Raw genomic sequence first — 22487 nt, 5'->3', positions numbered from 1 at the left:
TACAATCTGGCCTAAATAACGAATGATGTGAGTAGGCTGATTTGGTGTTGCTGCTGGCCAGCCGAGGCGGGCATATGTTTGTTGTGTTTGTCGTGGTCCGTGGGGCAGGCGGTCGCTTGTTTCTGCCGCTCGCTAAGAGGCCACGGCAGCATTTGAAAACCCTGCAAGAATAGCGGACTGATCTCGATAGGCCTCTCGTTCGAGGTATCGCCAACCGCCACTGCTAAGACAATGTAGTAGTGCTTGATAGGTCCTGTCTGTCTGATTATCTACTTGTCACTTGGATGCTCTAGGGATGGATTCATCTGTGCTATGTGATAATGTTGCGTTACGCCAGATTTATACCACCCTGGGAGTAACCAAGTAGCATACCGTCAATAGAGCCATTGAGCACGAACAAACATGTTGGCAGCTAATCTGATCGATCAAGGCATGTGCGAGAAGCCATGATATGATCGTGACCATTCTCTAGGATCTCGAGTGCTGGGGTTGCTCGAGTCTGCATTGCTGTCGCTGACGGGTAAGTTGCATAGGGTATTGTACTCCGAGTTCTTCAATGCATACATTCGGCATTGATGCTAACATCCTTTGCAGCGTCAACCCTATTCCTCGATGGACACACTTCGTGATTATACACTGGGCTTACCAGGGCATATATCTCACCTCGGCATACTGGAGATACGGCACAGTGGAGGCTGGATGGCTGTGCGCACCCCTGACCGACCCTCCGGTCGTCTTGTGCACACCAGGGGCCACAGGGGCCATAGCCAGGCTCTCTCGCCTGCAGTGGGCAGCCACTGCAAGCCGCCTGCGCCCAGGCTGCCGTCCTCAGGCATCCACTTTGGGTGCCTGAAATTCGTTAAGCCTGCTCCCCTATGCCCCCCCGTAACTATCTCCTTTCGAAACCAGTCACCGCAGATGGCCGAACGGCCAGAGGCTCATGTTCTCACGGTGTCACGTCGCTAGAGCCGGGATCTTCGGAGACCACGCTCGTTCGAATCTCGCTCAGACCACTATCTGTTCGAATTTGAAGTCGGTGCACGAGCCTTCCTAGTGGTACGGCCCCCGATTCAACTCGGGTGGTAGACAGGGTGTTAGCCAGCACCGCTGTCGCAAACGTACGGAGGCGGCATGGTTCATAATGGGATCGTTAACTATACTGGTCTGGCCCTTTTTTTACATCTGCTATATAATTTTGCTACTTCGGCCATGCATGAAGCTATACAGACTGCGCATCAGCACTCTGCAGAGGGTGACTGAGGCGTTGCACTGCGATCAGTTCATGATTGCGAGCGGTTCGATGCCCGGGGGGTCTGATCGACTGTTTGGGCCAGCCTGAAGCTATCCCGGACCCAATTCTCCTACAGAAGATGGTATACCAGATGCTGGGACGTGGATGAGCTAGGTAGTAGCCTCTTGATTGAAGCTATTCCAGTCCATGTCGTTCTCTCGTCCCATTGCCCTTCCGTAGTTTGGTGTCGAGCCCGCGGCGCGCAACTGCCCATTCCCCTACCATCACATCAACCCCTCCCATCCCGCTAGTCCCACCCCACCACTTCCCCTTCAAGATCTTCTGAAGCTATTCTCATTTCCAGCCAGCTAGCACCAAGTTGAAGTTATCCCCAATGTCAAACTACCACCCACCTCGTCCGTCGAGTTTCCATTCCCAGCCACAAAACAATTAGCCATGCTGCACATAATTAAAGCCACAATCTTTTACCAATTATTCTAGGAAGGCAACATAAAGTAATCAGCATCATCTAAATTACTTTTCCCTATCATAAAATGAATTGCATAAGAAAAGGACGGCTAGTACCTATGCTGTTCAGCGGACCAGGTCTTTCGTCCCTGCCTAGTCGCGGTCACGTGTACGCGCAAGGGACTTGCTTTACCTCATTCCTGTGCCCATGTCTCCCGCGACCGACCGACAGACTCAGCATATCTATCTTCAGGTCCCTCTCCCCCAAACGCGTCTTCAATTCTCGATTTTCGATCGAATTGATGTTTAGCTGACGTCTCGCGGTATGCAGTGCTTATCTTATCGGTTATCCCCACACCCCGCGTCATTGCGCCCGCATTCACGATAAGATAACCGTGTAAACCCTGCGTCACCACGGTTCGTCCCAGGGATCCATCCATCTGAAGTCGGATGATGACGACAAGGTTGCTGTGATGCGATCACTATCTCACAATGCGACCGTGCGATGTCGCGTTTTTGACCTTGCAAAGGTAGTGGTCGGCTTGTTTGCTCGCCAACGATGCGTCTCGCGTTTCAATGGCCAGAACTTCGTGTGCTCGGCCATTCTTATCGGAAAGTCTCTTGATGAGTTGTGATCGTTTTTTTGACAGTGATGTCTTCTGTCTTTAAGATAGGCCGTGCTCAGCGTCTGACCAGAAGGCAAATCCTGCGGTCGCATGGTTGCAGCTCGATGGGATTATCACGTTATCGTCACACCCACCCAATGCGAGTCCTTTCCGACTGCGGGCTCTCTATACCGGGATTCGCTTGTATGCACTTCGGAATTATCATGGGTGGATATTCTGCAGGTTTCTGAGACACATCGGTGTTGATTTTCTCTCGAGACGCGCACCTAGTCAGACGGCAACGATCCTCTGCAGCGTGGATAGGACTCGATGAACAGACAGACGATGTCTCGAGATTATCGCTTACCCTCCGCGGTAAGTTGTGGTGATATCAATTGTAGGGATAGATAGGCTAACATAAGCGACCGATGTCAAGTGGAGTCTAGACCAATTCTCGAAGCAGTATCTATAAGCTCACGCCTCGAACGAGATCAGAAGGTCGGCGCAGACATGCAACAGTCATCCAGCTCACGAAGCAATGAGAGAATACCCATGTTTGCCAATACCAGCTCTTTACAGACGCAGTCCAATACTTAAGGCATTGGGTGGCTGGATTTGAGAGGACAAATCGGCCACGCCCAAGGACTGTTAGGCTTTGCGCCTTGAATCTTGTTCATGCGACTATATAAGAGGAATTTAATTCGCGCCTGGATCGCGTATCCGCCCAATTCGTGGCTTTCTGGATTTCTACAAGGTAGGGCTTACTCCGAATGATCGGACTTGAATATGAGATTCTGAGAATGAAGCTGTGTATGCATCGGAGATGTCAGCTAATCACTGTGAAAGGAGCGTCTGAGTGAGTGGTTGGAGAAATTGCAGCGTGTCTCAGAAGCCAAGTATCATCAGCGCGGAGAATGACTGTCAATGTTCAGATTCGGTTATATTGATCCTCGAATAGCAAGAGTGTTCGCTACTCGGGGCCCATCTCGTGAGAAGTATGTCATCTTTCAAACGGGTCAAGGGATGAGGTTTGGTTAGGTGGATTTGTTACTTAATTCTGCGCGGATTGACTGCACAGCGGGAGGATCTTCGAGCGGAAGAAGTCGTACCAGCCGCACTGCCAACTTCATCCTTCCGTTGATTACTACTAAGCATCCTATAAGTTACCTCAATAAGCACTGCAGTTCTCACGGACAGCCATCGCCAGGTAAGCACTAACCATCGCTGACCAGTTACACATTTCTATCTCCATTTCTAATCAGATACTAACCGCAGATAAGAACTGGACACCTCTCCTCAACTCACCGCTATCCATAAAATGCATCCTTCTGGCTTCATACAGGATCTGCTCCGTCCTTTCCCACATACAGCCTCGCTATACCAGAAAACAATCGATAACGAATCGCACGACTGATTTGCCTACGACTGGTACAAGTCAAATCCGAAAATCGAAAAATGTCGTTCACAATCGCCCCCTGCACCCCCGCAGACTCCCCACAGATTGCCCGCGCCATCATGCTCGCCCGCCTGACAGACCCCCACTGGGTCTTCCTCTGGACCGACCCCAACCCAGCCCGCATCATCGCCGACGTCACCGCCCGCTTCCCCTTCTCCTTAGCCACTGGTCGCGACCGCAAACGCCACCAGATGGTCTCCTATACCGATGATTCCGGAGAGAAGACGGTGGTCGGGTACGCGCGGTGGATTGTCCCGGATTCAGTATTAAGCGTGGAGGACAAGACAGGGACGTTCTGGCCCGAGGCGCAGGTCCAGGCCGTGAGCGATGAAGAGCTTCAAGTGTTCAAGAAGAACTTCGATGCAGCCAGCGACGGGGGTCAAGTGCCGGGAATGAAGAAGGACGGGATGATGGAATTCCGGAGTCGGCCGTTGGAGGAGGCTGACGAGGCGATTACGCGTGGGGAGGAGTTTCTGAGTAAGTTCTTTTCTTTCCTTTCTATTTTACGTCGCTATACTTTGCATATCATGCTTTGTAGCTTTTCAGGGGATATGCCCCCTCCAATCTGCGGTATAGCTTGGCTTCCGAGGGGAAGGGGTAGATTCTCTGTCAATCACCAGGAACATGCTACTTGCGCCGTGATCTTATGGTGTATGCTCCGCATTACATTCATCAGCTAATGCAACCCGACCTTCCTAGCCCTGGACTACCTCTGCACCCACCCGGACTTCTGGCGCCGCGGCGTTGGAAGCATGCTCGTCGCCAGCGGGCTGCAGGTCGCCGACCGCCACGGCCTCCGCACGTATGTCATGTCCGAGCCCGCCGGGCTGAAGGTCTACCTGAAGCATGGGTTTAAGGTTGTCGAGACGGTCACCACGGATTATTCGCGATTCGGAGGCCAGGCGCCGCAGGTACTTTATTTTTTGGTGAGGGGGGTGAGGGGGGTTTAGTGCCAGTGGCTTATCTAGGTGATGTGGGGTGTTGTTGTGATAAGGGAGGGGGGAGGGGGGTTGGATTTTGTGTTTGTGGAGTGGATTGGTGGTTTCAGATTCTGGACTGGTTGTTGGCATGTTGAGGACGCTGGGATTGGATGTACTTGGTGCTATAGATGGACGATGATAATGGTAATGATGTGTGGGACTTGTCAATTGTGCTATTTAGATCTATACTCGAAGATAAGTTATCGGTGCTTATGGACTGGAAGAATACTCTGCGGAGTGTGTATTGGCAGCATTGGAGTTGCCACGATTTGTGCAGAGCGATATTTCAATTGTCTAGAATGAGGGTGGGGGAACCATGTTTTTGAATAATTTAACCTAGCTAGTCTCAGTATACCTAAAGAAATGTATGCAATTCAAGGCACTGTCGTATGTATAAGTCCATGTGCACAGCATCGAGAACGACCGCACCGGAAAACCATCGGAGGACGATCGGCAGCCCATTAGTGCCGAAGCGGTGGCAATCCCGAGAAAAGTTTGTGCAGTGTGCAGCGTGCACCAATCCCGACCATCAGGGACACACACGGCTGACATGACGTCAGGGCCTCCCGTCGAAGAAATTTCAGATCGTTCCACGGACAGAGGTGACGCAGAGCTTTCTAGAAGCTTAGCAGAATTAGATTGCACTACAGTGCAGTGCAATGTGGTGTGGTGCCCTGATGGGGCCAACCACGAGTTCTCGGTCGGGTGGCTGCGCGACCGTCAGCAGCTTATTATTCCTTAACTCCGTGGAGTGGGGCGTCAGCAAGTCGCCGTTTCAGACTACCGTCCAGATTACTGGACTAGTGTCTAGAAACTGGAGGCAGGGCCGCGTTTCCTTGGTTGATGACAGCATTTTCTCTGGTACTGCTCCAGAGCACTGCGGGAAGCGGACGCTCAAGGTCCAATGACGGTGCTATCCTGAATATTGCCGGGCCCAACGGAATTTGCTCAGTTCGACTTTTTTGATGGGTGACGATGAGGCAAAACCAAATGCACTTGCTGCTGACCGTCTGTAAGCAGCAGACGCCCGTCTCCAACGGACTTAGCACTGGATGACCTGAATCATGGGTGTGCCTCGGTCCAGCCATGCCCCTGGTGCCACGATGTGGCTCCCGCCTCATCCACATTGCCTGGAAGCCTGCAAGCCGGTTGACGGTCGTTCTCAGCAGATCTTCGGAGACAATTTGGCCCCACCACATGGCAAAACGACGCAGAGAGAATCAGCACCACTTTTCTGCTGAATTTCTAAGCAGTTCCCTGGGTTACCCCGACCTGGGTGGGAGGATGTAAATATAAATGCCAGCGAGGACCCGCGGGGAATCAAAAGTCCAGACAATCAGACAATCGTCATCTCACACATCTCATCACACCATTCGCAATGGCTTCCACCGATTACAAGTTTGAGGGCTGGATGGCTCTCGAGCCCAAGGCCGCCGAGGGCAACATGGTCTGGCAGGAGTTCGAGCCCAAGCCCTGGGAGGAGACCGATATCGACATCAAGATCACCCACTGCGGTATCTGCGGCTCTGACATGCACACCTTGAGAAGCGGCTGGGTATGTTCTCAGACTAGATCGAATGGGGTTTTCGTCTGCTAACCTGTTTAGGGTCCCACCAACTACCCTTGCTGTGTCGGTCACGAGATCGTCGGTGTTGCCGTCCGCGTTGGCTCCAAGGTCGAGGGCGGAATCAAGGTCGGAGACCGTGTCGGTGTTGGTGCTCAGAGCGAGTCCTGCATGGGCCGCAACGGCGACTGTGAGGCTTGTGCCTCTGGTCTCGAGCAGTACTGCCCCAAGTCCATGGTCGGCACGTACAACGGCGTGTACGCCAACGGCGGCAAGTCGTATGGTGGATATGCCACCTACAACCGGGTTCCTTCCCGGTTCGCTGTCAAGATCCCCGACGCCATCCCCTCCGCCGTCGCTGCTCCCATGCTTTGCGGTGGTATCACCACTTACTCCCCCCTGAAGCACTTCGGCTGCGGTCCCGGCAAGCGCGTCGGTATCATCGGTGTCGGTGGTCTCGGCCACTTCGGTATCATGTTCGCCAAGGCCCTCGGTGCTGACAAGGTCGTCGCTATCTCCCGCAAGGGCAACAAGAGAGAGGATGCTCTGAAGCTCGGAGCCGATGCCTACATCGCTACCGACGAGGACTCCGAGTGGGCCCAGAAGAACTCCCGCTCTCTCGACTTGATCATCTCCACCGTTTCTTCCTCCAAGGTATGTCTCTTCGCATCCATCTCGCGCACCACTGTCGAATAGATTGCTGACCTTCGTAGATGCCCATCACCGACTACGTCCAGCTGCTCGACCGCGACGGTGCTTTCGTTCAGCTCGGTGTCCCCGAGGATGGTTCCCTCTCTATCCCCGCCCCTGCTCTGATCTTCAAGCGCGTCAAGTTCAGCGGCTCCCTCATCGGCTCTCCTAGCGAGATCGGCGAGATGCTCCAGTTGGCCGCAGAGAAGAACGTCCGCACTTGGGTCGAGGAGCGTCCCATGAAGGATGCCAACACTGCCATCGTCGATATGGATGCTGGCAAGGCCAGATTCCGTTACGTTCTCTGCAACGAGCAGTAGATTGACGACTTCCGATGTTGTGTACATAGACCACCCATAGACTTAATGACTCGATGTGAATAGACATACCATTCATACACTGATTTCCTCGAAAGCGCGTACCGTAAACTGCACTCCGGTAATCGTGACGGTCTGCCCGTTTGTCCATTCCTGTGCGTCAGGAATGTCCTTCATCGATGGCAGTTGCTGCACTTCCGCACCGAGATTGTACTTGGTGCACCATCCTTCAGTGGCGTCCCACTCTTCCCTGAGGGCACTCACCTCCCCTCCATCCTTGACAACGGTTGTATTCGAACCAGCCGATCGAGAATGTCGCTGGACCTGCCGGAGAGCGAGATACGTCCCCCAGACCCGACCAATGAACGTCCGAGCCACATCGCCCTCCTCGCCCTCCTCAAGATCAGAACCAGTCTGCGACGACTCCAAGACCCACGAAACCCCCGTCGACGGGCCCTCAGGCTCCCGCCGGAACTCCAACTCCCGCCACACCTCCTCATACTCGCAAACAGGTTTGCCGGGTAGATCCGCCCGAGGCATTGACCCTTTCTCCAGGTCGTCCCCGTTCGGGAGCGTGGAGAATGTCCCACAGTCAACGTCATCGAAGGAGTTGCGGGAGTCGAGCTCGTGTGTGAATTGAACGCGGGCTGATAAGGTAGTCAGTCTCTTGCATTAAGGTGCATGACAGATAGAATGTATTGCATACTGGAATCATTTGAATCCACGACGCGTTGACCAGCAATGGCCCAGTCAATGGTTGTGGTGGCTTGGTCGATGCGGAGGTCGACGTACCACCCCGCTACGGACATGACGATTGTGTCGGTGTTTTCGAAGGCGGGGGCCGGGGGCCAGCGCAGGGAGATCCGCGTGGAGAGGCGGCTTTGAGAGGGGGGAGGGGGAGTAGTGGGTGACATTCTCGGAGAAGTGAAAGCTGATGAGATGGAAAGGTGGTAAAAGGTTCCGTCGGAATTCGGTCGAGGATTGCGTAGAGGGGTTGGTGAGGAAGAGAAGAGTACCTTGCTGGCGGATGATTTATCCCCGCTTGCTGCAGCTCTCCGATAAGCGGTGGTGGTTAGGCCCTTTTTGGCTTAGTGGATTCTGTTATTGCCGTTAAGTGATATCGTACCCGTCCGAAGGCGACTTACCTTACACGAACCTCCCTACGCGAACATGACTGAACATGTTAGACTGGTGATACCAATTATTGATTGAGTTCTTCATTGTACATCTCTGAGAGCCATCGAAGAAAGCATGCACACGTCGTACAACCGGGCCGGGGACCTGCAGCGCGCACAACACGACTCGCTGACTATATAAGCTATCCGCGCGACGATAACAATGAGATGGCGACCACGGATCGCTAGCAACGCGCTTCATGTGATATCATTGGAGCGGGGTCTACACATTTCTAAAATCTTTGAGAGAACAGCTTATTTTTCTTCTCCTTCTCAGTGAAGCTGCGAGAGTGACCGAGTACTTGCTGGACGGGCGGCGATTCAGTGTAAGCATTCATTTCTGGGAGCACTTTGTCTTCTTATTGACCCGAGACATGCCAGTAACAATCTGAAAGAATTCACCGTGACTGATATCGAATTGCCATCGGCAGCATTTCACGATGAATGATTCCATCCGGGTGTACAATGGGTGCGAGGGTGGTACCGAGTCAGGCAGATCAGGGACGACTGCAACAGTGTTTCAGCATCACGGGCTGTAGCCATCAGAAACTATCTGTACAGGCCATACAACACATGTTGAAGTGACCGTGATTCCCTTGTGGCTTCAAACTAAGGTAGTCGCCGCCCACTAAGCGTTTGTTCTTCTCTTCACACCGCGAGAAGTCTGCCTCCGGAAAGTCACGTTTGCAATTGCTATCCTCACCGAGCTAATTTGATCAGTTGGTCTAGAGACAGAATACGTTCAGAAGGAAAAACAACGAATAGGGAAAGCCAAAACAAATCAAAACAGCAACAATCACCAGACCCGAACATGGACTTCTATGATGATCACGGAAAACCATTGTTTTCAAAGGCTACCGATGAACATGATCAAGATGAATTGGCTGATCGATCAAACTCCTCGTGCCGCTGTCCGCCGATAGCTATTGTGGGTATGGCTTTGCGGCTTCCTGGAGGTGTGAGGACTACCGATGAATTCTGGGATATGCTCATTAACAAAAAGACTGGCCATTGTGAAATCCCTGGGAACAGATTCTCGGTTGATGCCTTCTACAGCGAGACACGAACTCATTCTGTTAGAACCAAACATGGATACTTCCTCCAAGAAGATCCTGCCGATTTTGATCCTGCTTTCTTCTCTGTCCCACTGCGCGAAGCTTCTCGAATGGACCCTCAGCAGCGAAAACTACTGGAAGTTGTGTGGGAGTGTTTGGAGAGCGCAGGAGAGACAAGTTGGCGAGGCAAAAATATCGGCTGCTACGTCGGGGTCTTTGGTGGTGACTGGCTTAGTCTAGCAGACAGAGACCCATTGGCAACTGATCGATACTATGCAATTGAAACAGGAGATTTCGCCTTGTCAAACAGAATATCCTACGAGTACGACTTTTGTGGACCGAGGTATGACCCCACAGCTATTGCAATAAATGGATTCTAGGGACACCTCTCTTCTTTTATGTTTTGATTCGTGTCCTGTTGTTCGCCGTAAATCTGGGGCTAATGAGAATGAACATCAGCATGACACTAGAAACAGGCTGTTCATCATCGATGACAGCATTACATGAGGCATGTCAAGCGCTTTGTTTGGGACACTGCTCGTCGGCTATTGTCGCCGGAACAAATTTGATCCTGTCGCCAACCATGATGACATCGATGTCGGAGAACCTGGTCATTTCACCGAGCGGAATGTGTCGCAGCTTCGATAATGCGGCTGATGGATACGGAAGGGGAGAGGCCGTAAACGCTATCTACATCAAAGTCTTGAGCGATGCTGTTAAAAACAATGATCCGATTCGAGCTGTGATTCGAGCGACAGCTACGAACAGTGACGGCAAAACACCGAATATCACTACTCCCGGTGTACATTCTCAACGAAGCCTTATAGAGACAACATACAGAAGAGCAGGTATTGCTAAGTTGTCAGACACTAGTTACTTCGAATGCCATGGCACAGGAACGCAGGTAGGCGATTCAGCCGAAGTCTCAGTTATCGCTCAATTATTTGGAAAGAACGGGATTAAAATAGGCTCGGTAAGTCCACTGACCTTCAATGAGAGGATAGAAAACCGATGCGACAAATTATAGGTCAAACCCAACGTGGGCCACTCAGAAGGGGCGTCCGGCATTACAAGCATTATCAAAAGTGTGCTGTCCTTGGAGAAAAGGGTTATCCCTCCAACCATTTGTCGGAGTCCAAATCGCGATATACCCTTCGAAGAAGGAAAGCTTCGTTTGCCCTCAGAACCAACGCCCTGGCCCCAGAGCTGCCAGGAAAGAATTAGTGTCAACTGTTTCGGGATTGGGGGATCAAATGTTCACGCAATAATTGACTCCTACTCCTCAACTGTCAAAGCTCGTGCCGACGAAACCACGCGAAGGGAGAATAGAGCCGAACTTTTGGTGTTGTCAGCAAGCAACGAAGACAGCTTGCAGGCTCGCATAGCCAGTTTCACAGAATTCGCAAACACAAATACTGCCACACTTTCAGATCTTGCTTATACCCTTCGAGACAGACGTGTACATTTGCCCAACCGGGCTTTTGTTATAGCACGTCCCAACGACTTTATCGATGCCTCTGCGTTTCAGATTTCTGAAGCGAAAGATCGCCTCACCATTCTTGCCTTTTCTGGACAAGGTGCTCAGTGGCCTGGGATGGGAAAGGCTTTGATGAGTCGATTTATAGATTTTCGGACTTCGATCGATGAGATGGACGGCATACTGCAGAGTCTGCCTGACAGGCCCGATTGGTCTTTAGCGGATGAGATAACTAACGAGCCTAACTCTCGTATTCACGAAGCACAGATATCGCAACCGTTATGCACTGCCTTCCAAATTGGACTATACCACGTGCTAGCGAACCTTGGCTTGAAAGCGTTATACGTGGTAGGGCATTCTAGCGGAGAAATAGCTGCGGCGTATGTGGCAGGAGCAATCACAATGAGATGCGCCATTATATTGGCATATTACCGCGGGGTAGCTGCAAAGCTTGAGCAAGGCCGCGGGTCAATGTTTGCTGTCAGTCTCAGCTCGCAAGAGATAGGCCCTTACCTGAGAGAAGGTGTTGTCATTGCTTGCATCAATAGCCCGAAGAGTGTAACCCTTTCTGGCGACAAGCACGAACTGGAAAGGACCATTCAGTATATCAGGCAGCAAAGCCCCGAGACACTCTGTAAGATGCTGAAAATAGATGTGGCCTATCACTCCCGTGAGTATATCCCCTAAAGCGTATTATCAGGTCCTGACCCAAATACAGATCACATGATGCGCTGCGGCCGCTTTTATGAATCTTTGATAGCACCACACATAGAGCACCCGTCGACGCATATGCTTCCTCTCGCGTCAAGCGTGACTTGCTCCATTATCGAAGACCCCGTCGAGCTGGGATCTTCCTACTGGCGTCGGAACTTGGAATCCCCGGTGGTATTTCAAGGTGCCATCGAAGCAATTTTGAGAAAGGAGCCACGATCGCAAGTGACTTTGGAAGTTGGTCCTCACTCTGTGTTGTCAGCCCCATTGAAGCAGATATGGAGAGAGCAAGCGTCCGGTCAGAACCACGTTTATGTCCCAACTATCCTGCGCGGCGGTAAGGACGCAGAGATTCAACTCCTAGAGACTACCGGCCTTCTTCATTGCAACGGCGTCCCCGTAAACTTCGGACTAGCAGGTTCCGAAGCAAATGGAAAGGTAGTCACAGGGTTGCCACTGTATCCTTGGGCACGGGGGAAAGCTCAATGGCAAGAGAGTCGTGTGGTACGCGACTGGAGGTTCAATGGGGCCATGCATCATGAGCTCCTGGGTTCTCGCGTGTCAGAGATGCCCGAGCTTGAGCCGACATGGAGAAACTTACTCTCTCTTTACAGTGTTCCTTGGATATGTGATCATGTTCTGCAAGGAAGTGTGGTTTTTCCAGCCGCAGGCTATATTGCCATGGCAGGAGAAGCGATACAGCAACTGTTTCCCGCAACAGAAGGTTTCGCGATCAGGAACCTCATCCTCAAGGCTCCCTGGGTATTGGAAGGGAGTACAATCTTTGAAGTTATTACCAGCTTCAAACCCACCAAGTATTCCGACATGGAAGACTCAGAGTGGTATTCCATGTCCGTTATGGTCCACGACGGCATTTCATGGACTAAACACTGCCAAGGGCAGGTGAGACCGGAGTCAGCTGCGCGTCAACATGCCGAGCGACCACAGACTCATCCTCGCTTTGTCGAATTCGGAAGCTGGTTAGATGCTCTGAACAAAAGAGGGCTCAACTATGGCCCGCGGTTTCGAGGTCTCAGGGAAATATCAGCAGATCCACTTGCGCTCACTGCGGTAGCATCAATCGTGGATGATGCATCTGAACACGATAGCAGATATTTTGTTCACCCTACCTCCATAGACCACTGTCTACAACTACTGAGCGTCGCCCAGTCCAATGGACTCATGCGTCGCTTGCCTGGACTGGCAATTCCAGCCTCTATAGGGGAGATCTACGTCACCCATGGGGATAAGCATATGAATGTTTATGCTGCAATCAACCCTAGTGTTTTTGAAAAGCGACTAGGGAACGTAAATATGTGTGCAGACAGCCATGTGAGACTGTCAATGCAAAAAGTCTTCTTGTTCACCTTGGATGATGATGGTCTCTACAACGATCCTGTTGTTCCATTAGTCGCGCGGATGGAGTGGTCGAAAGATATAGACTTCCTACTTTCTGATCAGTTGCTAATTGAGAGAGCTCCAATGTACTGTGGTGAGACAGCAGCGAGAGTGGTACGGGCGATGGGCAAAATCGCCATTCTTTATATCCTGATTGCCGCAGACATTGTGGGGTCCATCACCCCGAGTTCTGGCCATATGAAGAAATGGAAAGATCATATCACAGGCCAGGCTCGCAACGTTGCGGAAGGTAAAGAAACTATCTTCGCAGGGTCCCAGGAATGGGTGTTTATGGGAGCCGACAAGAGAAAAGACCTCATTCGTGAGACCTTGGAGGATATCAAGCCCATACCACAAGAATGGACCGTCCTCCCCACAATGCTTCAGCGGGTCTATGAGAACTGTGAGCAGTTTTTGCTCGGTATAGTCTCTCCACTAGATGTCTTCCTCGAGGACAACATACTCGAAAGGTATTATGCTGTCACCCCGCCACAACAGACGAAAGACTTCCTGTACTTGCTGGGCAAAACAAACCCTGGACTTCGTATCCTCGAAGTTGGAGCGGGGACTGGATGCGCCACTTCTGAAGCACTGAAATATCTCCAGACGCCGGATGGTGTTCGACTCTACTCGTCATACACGTTTACTGACATAACACCTGGCTTTTTTGCCACTGCCGCGGACAAGTTCAAGGACTATAGTGGCCTCGATTTCAGAACTCTCGATATCACCAAACCACCCGCCGAGCAAGGATTTGAGCTACATAGCTTTGACCTGGTCATCGCATCTAACGTCTGTTTCTCTCCACTCCGTTACCTCCACATGTACATCTCATTGCTCGGTTCTCACAACACAATGTCTGAACAGGCTTTGCATGTTACTCCGATACTTCAGACCTCGTTGAAAAGTGTGCACGACCTCCTACGTCCAAATGGGCGTTTGTTGCTACATGAGCTTGACCCCAGTAAGTGATTGTGTTTGCCCATTGATACCCTTCAATAGTACTGACTGTCCCATTAGCAATCTGGATCATAGACTTTTTGATGGTATGTACTTGAGATTGTTAAGCTCAAATGCGTGCTCCTGTGGAGCATCTCGGCTAATGATTTCTTACCCGATCAGGGAGTATTCCCTGGATGGTGGCTCGGAGAAGAGGCAGATAGGCAACAGAGACCGTACGTATCGCCTGGGAGATGGGATATAGAGCTCAAGCAAGCAGGTTTTACCGGGAGTGAGGCTGCAGTCTACGACAATCAACGCCCATTCCACACGAACTTTACCATGCTATCGAGACCTTTAGAGTGCAAAACGATACAACGGGGCTCGGTGCATCTTCTGCGCAGTGGGCCTGAGGGCATCTGGGCACAGGGCCTGCGTAGATGTCTTGTGCAGAATGGCTACTGTGTGACCTCTGGTGGCATGGGAGAAGAGTATCCTAGTGGCGCTCTTGTTGTTTCTCTCCTCGATCATGACGAACCTTTCTTATACAACATCACAGATGAAGCCTTTGGGTTACTGCGAGACGTTGTCCAGAACATTGGTGGAGGTGCGATACTCTGGCTTACGCATCCATCCCATTTGAGCTGCCCGGACCCTCGTTTCGGTCTCGTCCATGGCTTTGCACGCACCATGCAACAGGAGAACGATATATCTTTCGCCGTGTTTGAGATTGATTGTTTTAACTTCAAAGCATACTCATATATTTTGCGCTTGATCGAGAAGATGGGGCAGGCAAAACAACTCTCTTGTCTAAGCATCGACCTGGAGTATGCTCTGCATCAAGGCGACGTGTATGTCAGTCGTTGTCATTGGCCTGTGAAAAACACCTCGATATCCCCAATGGAGGAAAAGAATAACATGTGCAAGAAGCTCGATATATCTGCATATGGCCTCTTGGATACCCTGCATTGGTGTGATACGATCAACCCCTCGCTAGGAGACGATGAAGTTGAAATTGACGTCCGTTACGTTGGATTGAATTTTAGGGTACAAGGATTCTTACCAACCTGCTCTTTGGTACTTGCTCACAGTTGTACAGGATCTGATGGTTGCCATGGGGCTGGTTGGTGACCGGCGTAGTTTAGGATTCGAAGCGGTTGGTGTCGTCCACCAGGTTGGGCCGCAAGTGTATGGGTTTCAGTCCGGAGACAGAATATGCTTTACTCAGAACGGGCTCTTTGCGACAAGAGCTGTGGCCAATCAAAGTTACTGCGTGAAATTACCAGATGAACTGGCCATGGAAGATGCATCCACTATGCTGTCGGTTTACGCCACTGCAATATACTCTTTCCTCCGCGTTGGGGCGCTTCAGGCTGGCCAGGTGCGTTGATTATGCTTAAACATTATATGAAGATCATCACACTGAGGAATGCAGAGCGTTCTAATTCATTCGGCATGCGGAGGTGTCGGACAAGCTGCTGTTCATGTTTGTCGAGCTTTGGGGGCAAAGGTGAGAATGCGTACCTCATCATGGGCGATGCTACTAACATGACGTCTAGATCTATGCCACGGTCGGAAACGAAGAAAAGGTGCAGTATCTGGTTGATCATTTCGGTTTTAGCCGATCAAACATCTTCCACTCAAGAGACGAATCATTTCTGGACGACCTGATGCGCGAGACGAACGGGCGCGGCGTTGACATCGTCCTCAACTCGTTGGCAGGAAAACTCCTTCATGCCTCATGGAGATGTGTTGCTCCATACGGCAAGATGATCGAACTCGGAAAACGAGACTTTCTGACAAACGGCATTCTTGATATGGCGCCATTCCTCGCAAATCGTGCTTTTGTGGGCGTAGATATGCTAGAGCTTGGTCAACAAGATCTAAACACGTGGGAATGGTGGGTGGCAGTCGATTGATCTCTGGCTCTGTCACGTTTGTTATGCTGATGAAGTTACAGGTTGACCCAGCAATTCAAGGCTTGGTATGAAGAGGGTAAGATCAAACCCATTCATCCCATCAGAATTTTCGAGGCTGCAGAAGTCTCGAGTGCATTTCGGTATATACAGAAGGGTTCCCATATCGGCAAGATCTTGGTCAAGATGCCCGGTTCGCCGGATGAGCTCCCATCTGCACCCGCTCCCTCGGCCTATAGCTTCTCTCCCACTGCATCTTATCTATTGGTTGGTGGGCTTGGCGGGCTCGGGCGCTCTGTGTCAAATTGGATGGTTGAGCGAGGTGCTCGCGAGATTGTTTATCTCTCTCCCTCCGCTGGCCAGTCAGAGAGCAATCGCCTCTTCGGTGAAGAACTCAGACTCCAGGGCTGTGAGGCTATATTCGTCTCCGGAAACGTGGCGGTGCTTGAAGACGTACAGAAGGCGATTACGAGATGCACGAAGCCTTTGGCAGGAGTCATGCTCTTGTCTATGGTCCTACGAGTAAGTGGGCACACCCAAGCTTGGATCATAAACATCCTGATTGACTCTGCAGGATCAAACCTATTCCAAGATGAGCTACGAGGACTGGACCACATGCCTAGACCCCAAGGTGCAAGGGGCCTGGAACCTACACCATGCTGTCCAGGATCAAGGTCTCGACTTTTTCGTCGTGTTCAGCTCTATATCCGCGGTCAATGGCTTCACAGGCCAGGCCAATTATGCCGCCGCCAACTCATTCTTGTCGGCTTTCACTAAATATCGTCGACAGCTTGGTCTAGCGTCGTCCATTCTCGATCTCGGCCCGGTCGAAGACGTGGGTACGCTCAGAACCAACGCGAAATATCTCCACACTCTGCGCCGCAACGGCATCCGCATGCTGAACGAGCAGGAAGTCCTCCAAGGCCTCGAAGTCGCGATCTGGCAATCCGTCAGCCACGATGACGATCTTACCAGTCAGAATTTGATTTCCAATCCGGCCATCGTCGGCCTCGGCAGCACCAAGCCCATCACCGACTCCACGATCCGGACAACCTGGCGCCGAGAAGACCCCCGTTTCGCGCTGTACGCGAACATGGACCTGAAGGGGTCGCGGCATGGGGTCGAGAACAACGAGCTGCGGACGATCGCGGACGCGATCCAACGCGATCCGTCGTTAGCCGATGACCCGCGGACAAGAAAAATGATCATCCTCGAGATGGGCAGGATGATCCTTCCGCAGATCGCGTCGGAAGACGAGGCTGCGCAGGTGCAGTGCGAGAGTATCAAGATCGATTCCCTTATGGCTATTGAGATTAAGGCGTGGGCGCGACGGGCGTTGACCTTGGATGTTAGTCTGGTGGATATCGGCAAGGCGGCCACCGTGGGCGGGCTGGCGGTTCTGTGTCTTGAGCACCTGAAGGCTCGGTATGAGAAGGGGTAGGTAGGCCGGGGATCGATATAGTGACTACTTATTTGTGGTGGCTGATTGGGGCTATGTTTGGACTTTCGGGTAGTATTTTGTTCGGTTGAAGGTGAATTACTAGATTGAATAACGTCTCTTTTTTGTGTGTGTTGTGTGCTCTGGTTATTTACTTTGTATCTTCGACAACATTACTGGTCAGGTAGTGGATCTGTGTAAGAAGCGAAGGTACGAGTACTAAAGCATAGACGGTATAAAAAGTCTTCTTAGATCGAGTACCTCGTCTACAATGTGCATCCGGTCTTCAAGACTACGCTTCCCATATGGTGCTCTTCCTCGCTTTCTTGCTAGACGAAACAAAAAGGAAATGGCATCGACATATTCAATCATCGAATCTTAAATTCCTTCAATGGATGAGCAGGTTAAAATAAAATAAAGCCAAGGTTTCCCCAAACCCTGTGCACTCCTCAAAGCCTCCAGAACCGGCAGATGAGGTACAAGACATTCAACCTTGTGAGGATTATTGGCGGAAGCAGAAGAACAGCATTCGATCTTAATAAAAGCTAGATACATCAGGTAGTCCTCGGCCTCACAGGGCCTTGTAATACCCGTGGCGGTGTAAAAATGCAGAAACCATGCTAGCTGCGTCGAATGCTAAAGCGATTCGAGCGACCATAGGAGCGGGTAAAGATCAGAATAAGAAATAGTAAGCGAGGGTCAAGTGGTTACAGCTCATTCCTTGACCCCCTTGAAGGGAACATTTTCCTTCTTTGGGGGCGATGAGGATGGGGCAGGATGTAAGAGACGATTGATGTCGAGGGGTGGACGAGGGTTCTCGGCGATGAGACAATATCCTTCCACTCGATGCAACTAATAATACACCGAGAAAGCAGACCGCATAATGAGAGACATGGGAGCTGGGGAACTTAGGTCTTATTGTGTCGACCTGGATGGTGGAGCAAGGGGCACGGAGTCTCGATATTCTTTCTCCTTCGGCGCAGTCATCAAGTAATCAAGCGTTTATCGCAAAGCTCCAGGCTATGGGCTGCGTCGGGATATGCGGTCAAGTAGAGTTCTGAAGTCTGGTGGTATCACAATGGCCATGCGAAGTTGCCTGGTGCCCTTGAAGGGCGTAGTCCAGATGGCGGGGTGTCTACGGTTCTGCGCTTTTGCAAGGATGTCATTCGAGAAATGGCAGGCTGCGATGGCACCGAAAGTCAACAGCACTTGGGTTCAACACCAAGTGATAACAAAGGAGAACCTTGGCCTCTATATGGCCTTCGGGTGCACCGTAAAGATCTGTGGAAATGCTGGGCAAGCCGATTATCCAGCAGCTAACATGTTCTTTGACCGTCCACTCAATATGAAAGCTAGAAGATGCTTCTGTCTTCGGTCCTAGATTTCGACACTGTGGGTGATATCGGGCTCATCAATGAGATGCCTATCACCATGCAAGCAAGCCATGAGCTCGGCGAGAATCTGGTTGTTGGACGAGGGGGCACGTACTTGAGATATTTCAGCAAACCGTCCTGGGATCGCACTCCCATTCCGGTTCAGCACCAACCTCCAATATCTGGGGAACGCCAACTGCTGCGCCCGTGATCGCTGGACTGGGGAACAGCAGGCCCATGGCGGACCCTAGCGTGCGGCCGATGTGGTCTGCCGAAGCCATGTTCTCTATCTACCCACACATTGAACATAAGAGTTCATATGGGTGATCAATTCGGTGATCGCCAGGGGAATGAGAAACTGAATGAGGCGGAACTTGGGTCTCGACGTCTCCTTGCCGCAGATTTCCAAGAGCAAGACTATTGGGAGCCTGATTGATCTGACCATCGAGCAACTTCAGGCGAAATTGGCGGGCGGTACTGATGCAAAAAGAGAATCCGTTCATTAGGATAGAAGCATTGGTGGGGTGAGAGAAGCTACATGGTTCATTCAGACTGACATGGCGGATTCTCGATGGGTTCTGGGATAATTGTCGAATTGATAGTGGGCCGCCCATTTATCACCTTGCTTCTTTGCTTCCTTCCTTTCTTCCTTCTTGGGTGTAGTTGTCTTGTTCTCTGAGTGGGAGCTTCACCGAAGTTCGGCGAAACTTGGAAGTGGCAGAAAAAAGAAACACAAAAAAGCAAGGCCCGAGCCGCGGATCGAACGCGGGACCTCTCGCAGATATGCTTGGGTTTGGAATCCCTAAGCGAGAATCATACCACTAGACCACCCGGGCTTGTCATGTGATTTGCAAACTTCCAAAGCATTATGCTGACATGACCAAGAAAATGGACGAGACTAATCGTGTTATTTCGATCACTACCTAGTAGTGCTTGAACCATCTGATTCATATTTCCGGTAAGAGTTTTTCTCCAAGTCAGCCTTGTATTTGAATTGAAGTAGAAGGTTGTGTTTACTTGGGGTTTGTATCTTTTCCTATGTTTCCTGGCGTCCGGGTATGTAATATGTTTGGGCTTTCCTACTGAACGCGACGAATAAGGTAGTGTATCGATAGTCGATGGATTTAGCAGCACCTTTAGACCACAAGACATGAGAGAGGATTAGTCGTAAGTGTCGGCACTAAGTCGCAGGAAAAGCTAGCAGCCATCCGGCTGAGCTCCCATATTATACATTATCTATCTACGATCTATGTCTGTCTATCTAGCATTCACCACGAGAGAATCTCACCTGAGAGAGGAGCAACTCGCGAGCTCTTCATCTATCCCGAGAGTGAACTCAATCACTTCATCATAACCCGGAACCCACCCTCCATCCCAACATCCAACTCCAGAAACTCCGCCGCCAGTCCCAAATGATCCACACCCCAGAACCCCTCCTTCTCCCCGGCAGGACTTGTGCACGCCAGCCACGGCAATCCAAAAGCCCCCTCCTCAATCGCTCGATGCGTATTCGCCTCTAACAGAGTCTTGCCTTCAGTTTGTTTCTCCTGCGAAAGTCAGAATACATCCTATCTATTCCCCTAGCTTTGGGTCCTTCTAGGAGAGAATGGACTAGAGAACATACCCCATCCAGCAGCCCCTCCACCACATCGTCGCTCAACACCTCTTCGAGGACCTTTTTGTACCTCTCAGAGTCCGTAACAGAAGCCGAGTCACCGTCCGCCCAGACAAAGGTATACAGTCGCTCCACTATCTCGACCACTTTCTCCGGATGGGACACAGCAACGAGTGCAAGGAGAGATTGGATATCTGTAGTCGGGAAGGGGAAACCCGTGGGCACGGCTTGGGTCATGGGAATGTTGAGACGACGGGACCAGGCGAGGCGGTGGCGGTTGATGTAGGTTAGTTTGTCTGGGTTGATTTTCATTGTTAGCTTGGTGTGGTTGCGGTGGGTGCGTGATGTTGGGCGTTGGTTGAGGCGGGAGATATATACTTTTGACCGCGATCGGTGGGGGGTTTCCGCAGGTGGTGAGGATGGTGCGCAATGAGACGGGGGTGTAGGTTATTTTGCAGGATTGGAAGATTGGGGACTTCTGGGTTGGGGCTCTGTTAGTGGATTGGGCGATGATGGATTCGAGAGTGGTGCTATACCTTCAGAACTTGGAATGCGATGTAGCTGAATGGGCTGACGAGGTCGAAGTAGAGGGTAATCTCGGGGGTGGGTGGGTGAGTGGCCATTGTGGTCGGGTGACTTGTTTGATAGAAGTAGTAGATGCTTGATGCTCTATTATGATTTTTTCGATCCTAAGAGGGCAATAAAGGTAGTTTCTGAGTTTATATAGATGATCGAAGTATACCATGTGGCTGCTGTGGCTGGAGTGAGCCTTGGAGCCTGGTCGGTGACTCAGGCACGCAACTCAACTGGTTGAGACGCGGCTTGTCGGCCCCAACCTAAACCTGGGATTCCCTACCGCTCTGGGAAACGCTGAGGCCGCCCACCCATTCTGCCGCTCAACCGCGATTTTTGATTATTCTATCATTCCGACTGGTTGGCTCAACTGTTTGCGTGTGCTTTTGACTTGGCATTCTTGCCTTGGACTGTTTGCATTCGAGTATTCTTATCAGTTGCAGTGCTTCTGAAATCTCTGTAGCTCTATTGTACTATGTAAAAATCAATGTCTACGGTCACTGTGATGTTCAGCCTCAGGCACGAATGAGGCAGCGACCCGATCCGCTGCATCAGGTCAATCCGGCTCCAGGGCGGGATATCCTGTACGTGCCGCTTGGGACATCTGTTCAAAGGTACCAGCCAAGCTTCGATCTGCAGTCGCACATGAACCAGATCATACCGTTGGCACCAAAGCTGACAGTCAAGCTTTTCTTGTTTCCTTGATATCAACTGGACATATCACGCATGGTTGGTCGACGCATGTAGACTGAGGTGCTGCGCAAGTCAATGGTACTTGAAATACCTTGCGACTGGTGGCCTCTCGAGCCTGGAGTATGTAGATAGGGACTTCCTTTGCCGCATTTGCACGGGACTGGCATAAGTCTCATCATTGGAGAAAGTGTATATCACCAGTACGGGCATATGCAAGCTTGTCCTCTTTTTATTAGGTGTACGATAAACTTGATTGATTTCAGAGCGATCAGACTGGCTTCCTAAGTACTTTCCCTCAGTTTTCGAGTGTGGGCAATTGGCCCCATTATGCTACAATACCCGAAGCAGTTCAGGAACAGTGTCACTGTCATACATGGTTCGATGATTGTGGCACTACTTTGCGAAGAATCTATGGTACAATGAACTTCGATTGCATCTACTGGTGCGATTTAAGAGGTATATAGTCAATGCGCCGAGTCAGAGGAACAGTCAGGAATGGGTAATTATTGATGGGGTGTTATGCTATTGCTGCTTTTTAGCTTCAATGCTCAGGCAAGATCACGGGCATGGCATTGTGCATCACTGTTCCTCTACCCAAGATTAGCACGAAGAAGCAGTCATGTCTCAGAGGGAAAGGAGAAAGATGGTACCGGAATGTTTGGCTGACACTATATCTCCTAGTATTGTCTAATTTATCCCGTTGAAGGCCTGAATGGTTGGGGCGAAAGTGCCTGAGCAACAAAGGTGTAGGATAGACATGTGGTGGGTCACGGGTCTACATGACTTCCCTTTCCGTCACTTCCGTAAACAACT

At 51.0% G+C, this 22487-nt stretch overlaps 6 protein-coding genes and 1 non-coding gene across 7 annotated transcripts; 4 read left to right on the top strand and 3 right to left on the bottom strand.

The window, feature by feature from the left end:
* Positions 1 to 3460: 3460 nt before the first annotated feature.
* BO72DRAFT_434759 (GNAT family N-acetyltransferase) lies at positions 3461 to 4710 on the top strand (the record flags this gene model as incomplete). Its single annotated transcript, XM_040943255.1, has 3 exons — positions 3461 to 3511; positions 3580 to 4237; positions 4460 to 4710. Exons 2-3 carry the CDS (start codon positions 3760 to 3762, stop codon positions 4708 to 4710), a joined length of 729 nt encoding a protein of 242 aa, XP_040798656.1. The 5' UTR covers positions 3461 to 3511; positions 3580 to 3759.
* Positions 4711 to 5639: 929 nt separating this feature from the next.
* On the top strand, positions 5640 to 7314 carry BO72DRAFT_434755 (NAD(P)-dependent alcohol dehydrogenase; the record flags this gene model as incomplete). Its single annotated transcript, XM_040943254.1, has 3 exons — positions 5640 to 6295; positions 6347 to 6958; positions 7018 to 7314. The coding sequence occupies exons 1-3, from the start codon at positions 6119 to 6121 to the stop codon at positions 7312 to 7314; spliced, it is 1086 nt and encodes a 361-aa protein (XP_040798655.1). The 5' UTR covers positions 5640 to 6118.
* A 72-nt stretch (positions 7315 to 7386) lies between these two features.
* BO72DRAFT_498862 (uncharacterized protein) lies at positions 7387 to 8225 on the bottom strand (the record flags this gene model as incomplete). The annotated part of the gene is made up of 2 exons (XM_040948798.1): positions 7387 to 7958; positions 8018 to 8225. 2 exons carry the CDS (start codon positions 8223 to 8225, stop codon positions 7387 to 7389), a joined length of 780 nt encoding a protein of 259 aa, XP_040798654.1.
* Positions 8226 to 9420: 1195 nt separating this feature from the next.
* On the top strand, positions 9421 to 17518 carry BO72DRAFT_515450 (putative polyketide synthase; the record flags this gene model as incomplete). Its single annotated transcript, XM_040949551.1, has 12 exons — positions 9421 to 9884; positions 10001 to 10514; positions 10569 to 11688; positions 11737 to 13919; positions 13995 to 14095; positions 14148 to 14177; positions 14219 to 15113; positions 15166 to 15447; positions 15502 to 15576; positions 15626 to 15966; positions 16027 to 16504; positions 16557 to 17518. The coding sequence occupies 12 exons, from the start codon at positions 9421 to 9423 to the stop codon at positions 17421 to 17423; spliced, it is 7350 nt and encodes a 2449-aa protein (XP_040798653.1). The 3' UTR covers positions 17424 to 17518.
* Positions 17519 to 18086: 568 nt separating this feature from the next.
* BO72DRAFT_450527 (uncharacterized protein) lies at positions 18087 to 18898 on the top strand. The gene has a single exon (XM_040945273.1). It carries the CDS (start codon positions 18499 to 18501, stop codon positions 18799 to 18801), a length of 303 nt encoding a protein of 100 aa, XP_040798652.1. The 5' UTR covers positions 18087 to 18498; the 3' UTR covers positions 18802 to 18898.
* A 639-nt stretch (positions 18899 to 19537) lies between these two features.
* Positions 19538 to 19629, bottom strand: BO72DRAFT_t213. The gene has a single exon. It is a non-coding gene; the product is annotated as a tRNA-Pro (tRNA).
* Positions 19630 to 19979: 350 nt separating this feature from the next.
* BO72DRAFT_434747 (thioredoxin-like protein) lies at positions 19980 to 21031 on the bottom strand (the record flags this gene model as incomplete). The annotated part of the gene is made up of 4 exons (XM_040943253.1): positions 19980 to 20340; positions 20418 to 20704; positions 20787 to 20886; positions 20945 to 21031. The coding sequence occupies 4 exons, from the start codon at positions 21029 to 21031 to the stop codon at positions 20134 to 20136; spliced, it is 681 nt and encodes a 226-aa protein (XP_040798651.1). The 3' UTR covers positions 19980 to 20133.
* Between the last annotated feature and the right edge of the window lie 1456 nt (positions 21032 to 22487).

This window comes from Aspergillus fijiensis (genome assembly GCF_003184825.1).
Source record: "Aspergillus fijiensis CBS 313.89 unplaced genomic scaffold BO72scaffold_46, whole genome shotgun sequence".
NCBI classification, from domain to species: Eukaryota; Fungi; Ascomycota; class Eurotiomycetes; order Eurotiales; family Aspergillaceae; genus Aspergillus; species Aspergillus fijiensis.
The sequence above is the reverse complement of the archived record's forward strand: the minus strand, read 5'-3'. Positions and strand labels throughout refer to the sequence as shown.